The 1,785-nt window shown below is 36.4% G+C and overlaps 1 protein-coding gene across 9 annotated transcripts in view; it reads right to left on the bottom strand.

Annotated features, from left to right (window-relative positions):
• LOC101879201 (sodium channel protein type 2 subunit alpha-like) overlaps positions 1-1,430 on the bottom strand; it is a 39,648-nt gene extending 38,218 nt beyond the window's left edge. For 8 of the 9 annotated variants that reach the window (XM_013129915.2, XM_031052074.2, XM_005152630.2 and 5 more), the window contains exon 1: positions 1,158-1,427. In XM_013129915.2, coding sequence (XP_012985369.2) covers positions 1,158-1,427 — 270 coding nt within the window. Of the gene's footprint in view, positions 1-1,157 lie in introns of all 9 variants that reach the window. The other variant, XM_005152629.2, reaches the window with a different exon arrangement.
• Between the last annotated feature and the right edge of the window lie 355 nt (positions 1,431-1,785).

Genomic DNA, 1,785 nt, shown 5'->3' with positions numbered 1-1,785 from the left:
TTGCTCTTTTCCCCTTTTGTTTTCATTTTATCTACAAAAGAAACTGAGTTGCATTGCAGTACAGAGATATAAGTTTAGATTTTGTCTTCAGGTCTATATTGGGCCTGTAACTTAGACCGAATATTAAAATACAAAGTACACAGCTTTAGTCCTTACACTCAGTCCCATGTGAGAAATGAGTGTCAGGCTACTCGCATTAATGTTATTTTTATGCTGTTTTGCTGAACCGATACTGAGCCACAGATCCTCTTTTACATTAAACAAAACCACACCATTTATATGAAATTTCTGGGAAAATTTCTCATCCATGCAGATATAAAGTCATTCTAAGAGGAATGATGTAGCGACTTTGAAGAACCTCCTTGCTCTGTAACATATTATTATCGAGGTCATATGACCTCAAATTATCCTACTAGTGTACTGTCTTTATGTTCCTCATGGGGCAGTCCAGGGAGCAATTACATGCTGGGGAACTGGTACTAAAAGCCATCAGGAAAAACATAACTGGCCAGAAAAAAATCAAATCTTCCCCATGAGACTCAGAACAGTTGCAGTAGCCTGAAGCAAATTCTAGGAAAATGTATCTGTGACACAAACTCTTATCTATCCACTTTAATCACATCATATGAAGCTGGCATATATGTGATGACAATATTTATTCTTTTTACTTATGTCCCTCCCTAGCCAGACAGTGTTTAACAGTTAACTTTTTATAAAACAAATATTTCTATGAGATTTCAAGGAAAGTTTGACAATTGACCATTTGGCAGATGACTGAATGAGCACTTTTTCCAAAGATTACTTTACTGAAATAGATCTCAGGTACTGTCTATGTTTCCTAGAAACCCCATGAACAGAGCAGGCAGACAGAGAGGAAGTTTTCAAATTTATCTGCATTCAATCAGATTTGAAGAGATTTAGGACATCTAAATCAAATCCACTAATTCAAACTATCATCATAAGGAAACCTTAGACATCAAAAGAAAAGCTTATTAAGCAGAAGAGTTACAATCATATTTAGTGCATTCCAAGTAATTAAGATGATATCACATACTGCATAATACTTTCAACCTGGGCTTCTGACTACCTCCACACCAGAGCATTTATCACTTTATAGTTCAACAGGACTGTTCTAATTACACTCTTAATATACTTACTTTTTTATTGTTATAATATGGATCCAGGTCCTCCAGGGGCACTGATACCATTCCTGGAGGAATATCACCATAAATAAATGGCAGTGTCTTTCCTGCCTCTAAGTCAGGACTTGGCTTTGGGTGATCTTCCTCATGACCACCATCATCTTTACGCTCATCTTTGTCATGAGTCTTTTCATCGGCAATACGTTTTTCAATAGCTGCAAGAGATTCTTTGGTGAAATAGAAGAGGCTGTCAGATCCTGGTAGCACCAGCATTGCCTGTGCCATCTTTTCATTCTGTAAACTTTAAATGCTTTTAGGCTCTTGAACAAGAAGATCCTAGGAGAACACAAGAAAAAAAACAAACAAAAACTAGAGAATAAAGGGCAACAGCAATGAAAATACCCAAATAAAAGCTTCTGGCACAGTCATCATTTGCCTTTTTTCTAATTTTAAAGCCCTGTAGCAGGAAGTATGAGAATTAATTGTCAGATACTTCATAGAAAATTAGGTACCATTAATGACATGGAGAACAGATACAAATTATGATGCAAAGAAAAAAAACAAAAGGGGCCTGGGGAGAAAGCTAAAATTTGCGCACAGTTTGTCAACTCATCTTAAGACAAACCTCACAACAAGACAAAAG

Source organism: Melopsittacus undulatus, chromosome 8 (assembly GCF_012275295.1).
Source record: "Melopsittacus undulatus isolate bMelUnd1 chromosome 8, bMelUnd1.mat.Z, whole genome shotgun sequence".
NCBI lineage: Eukaryota > Metazoa > Chordata > Aves > Psittaciformes > Psittaculidae > Melopsittacus > Melopsittacus undulatus.
This window is presented reverse-complemented; position numbering and strand designations above follow the sequence as displayed.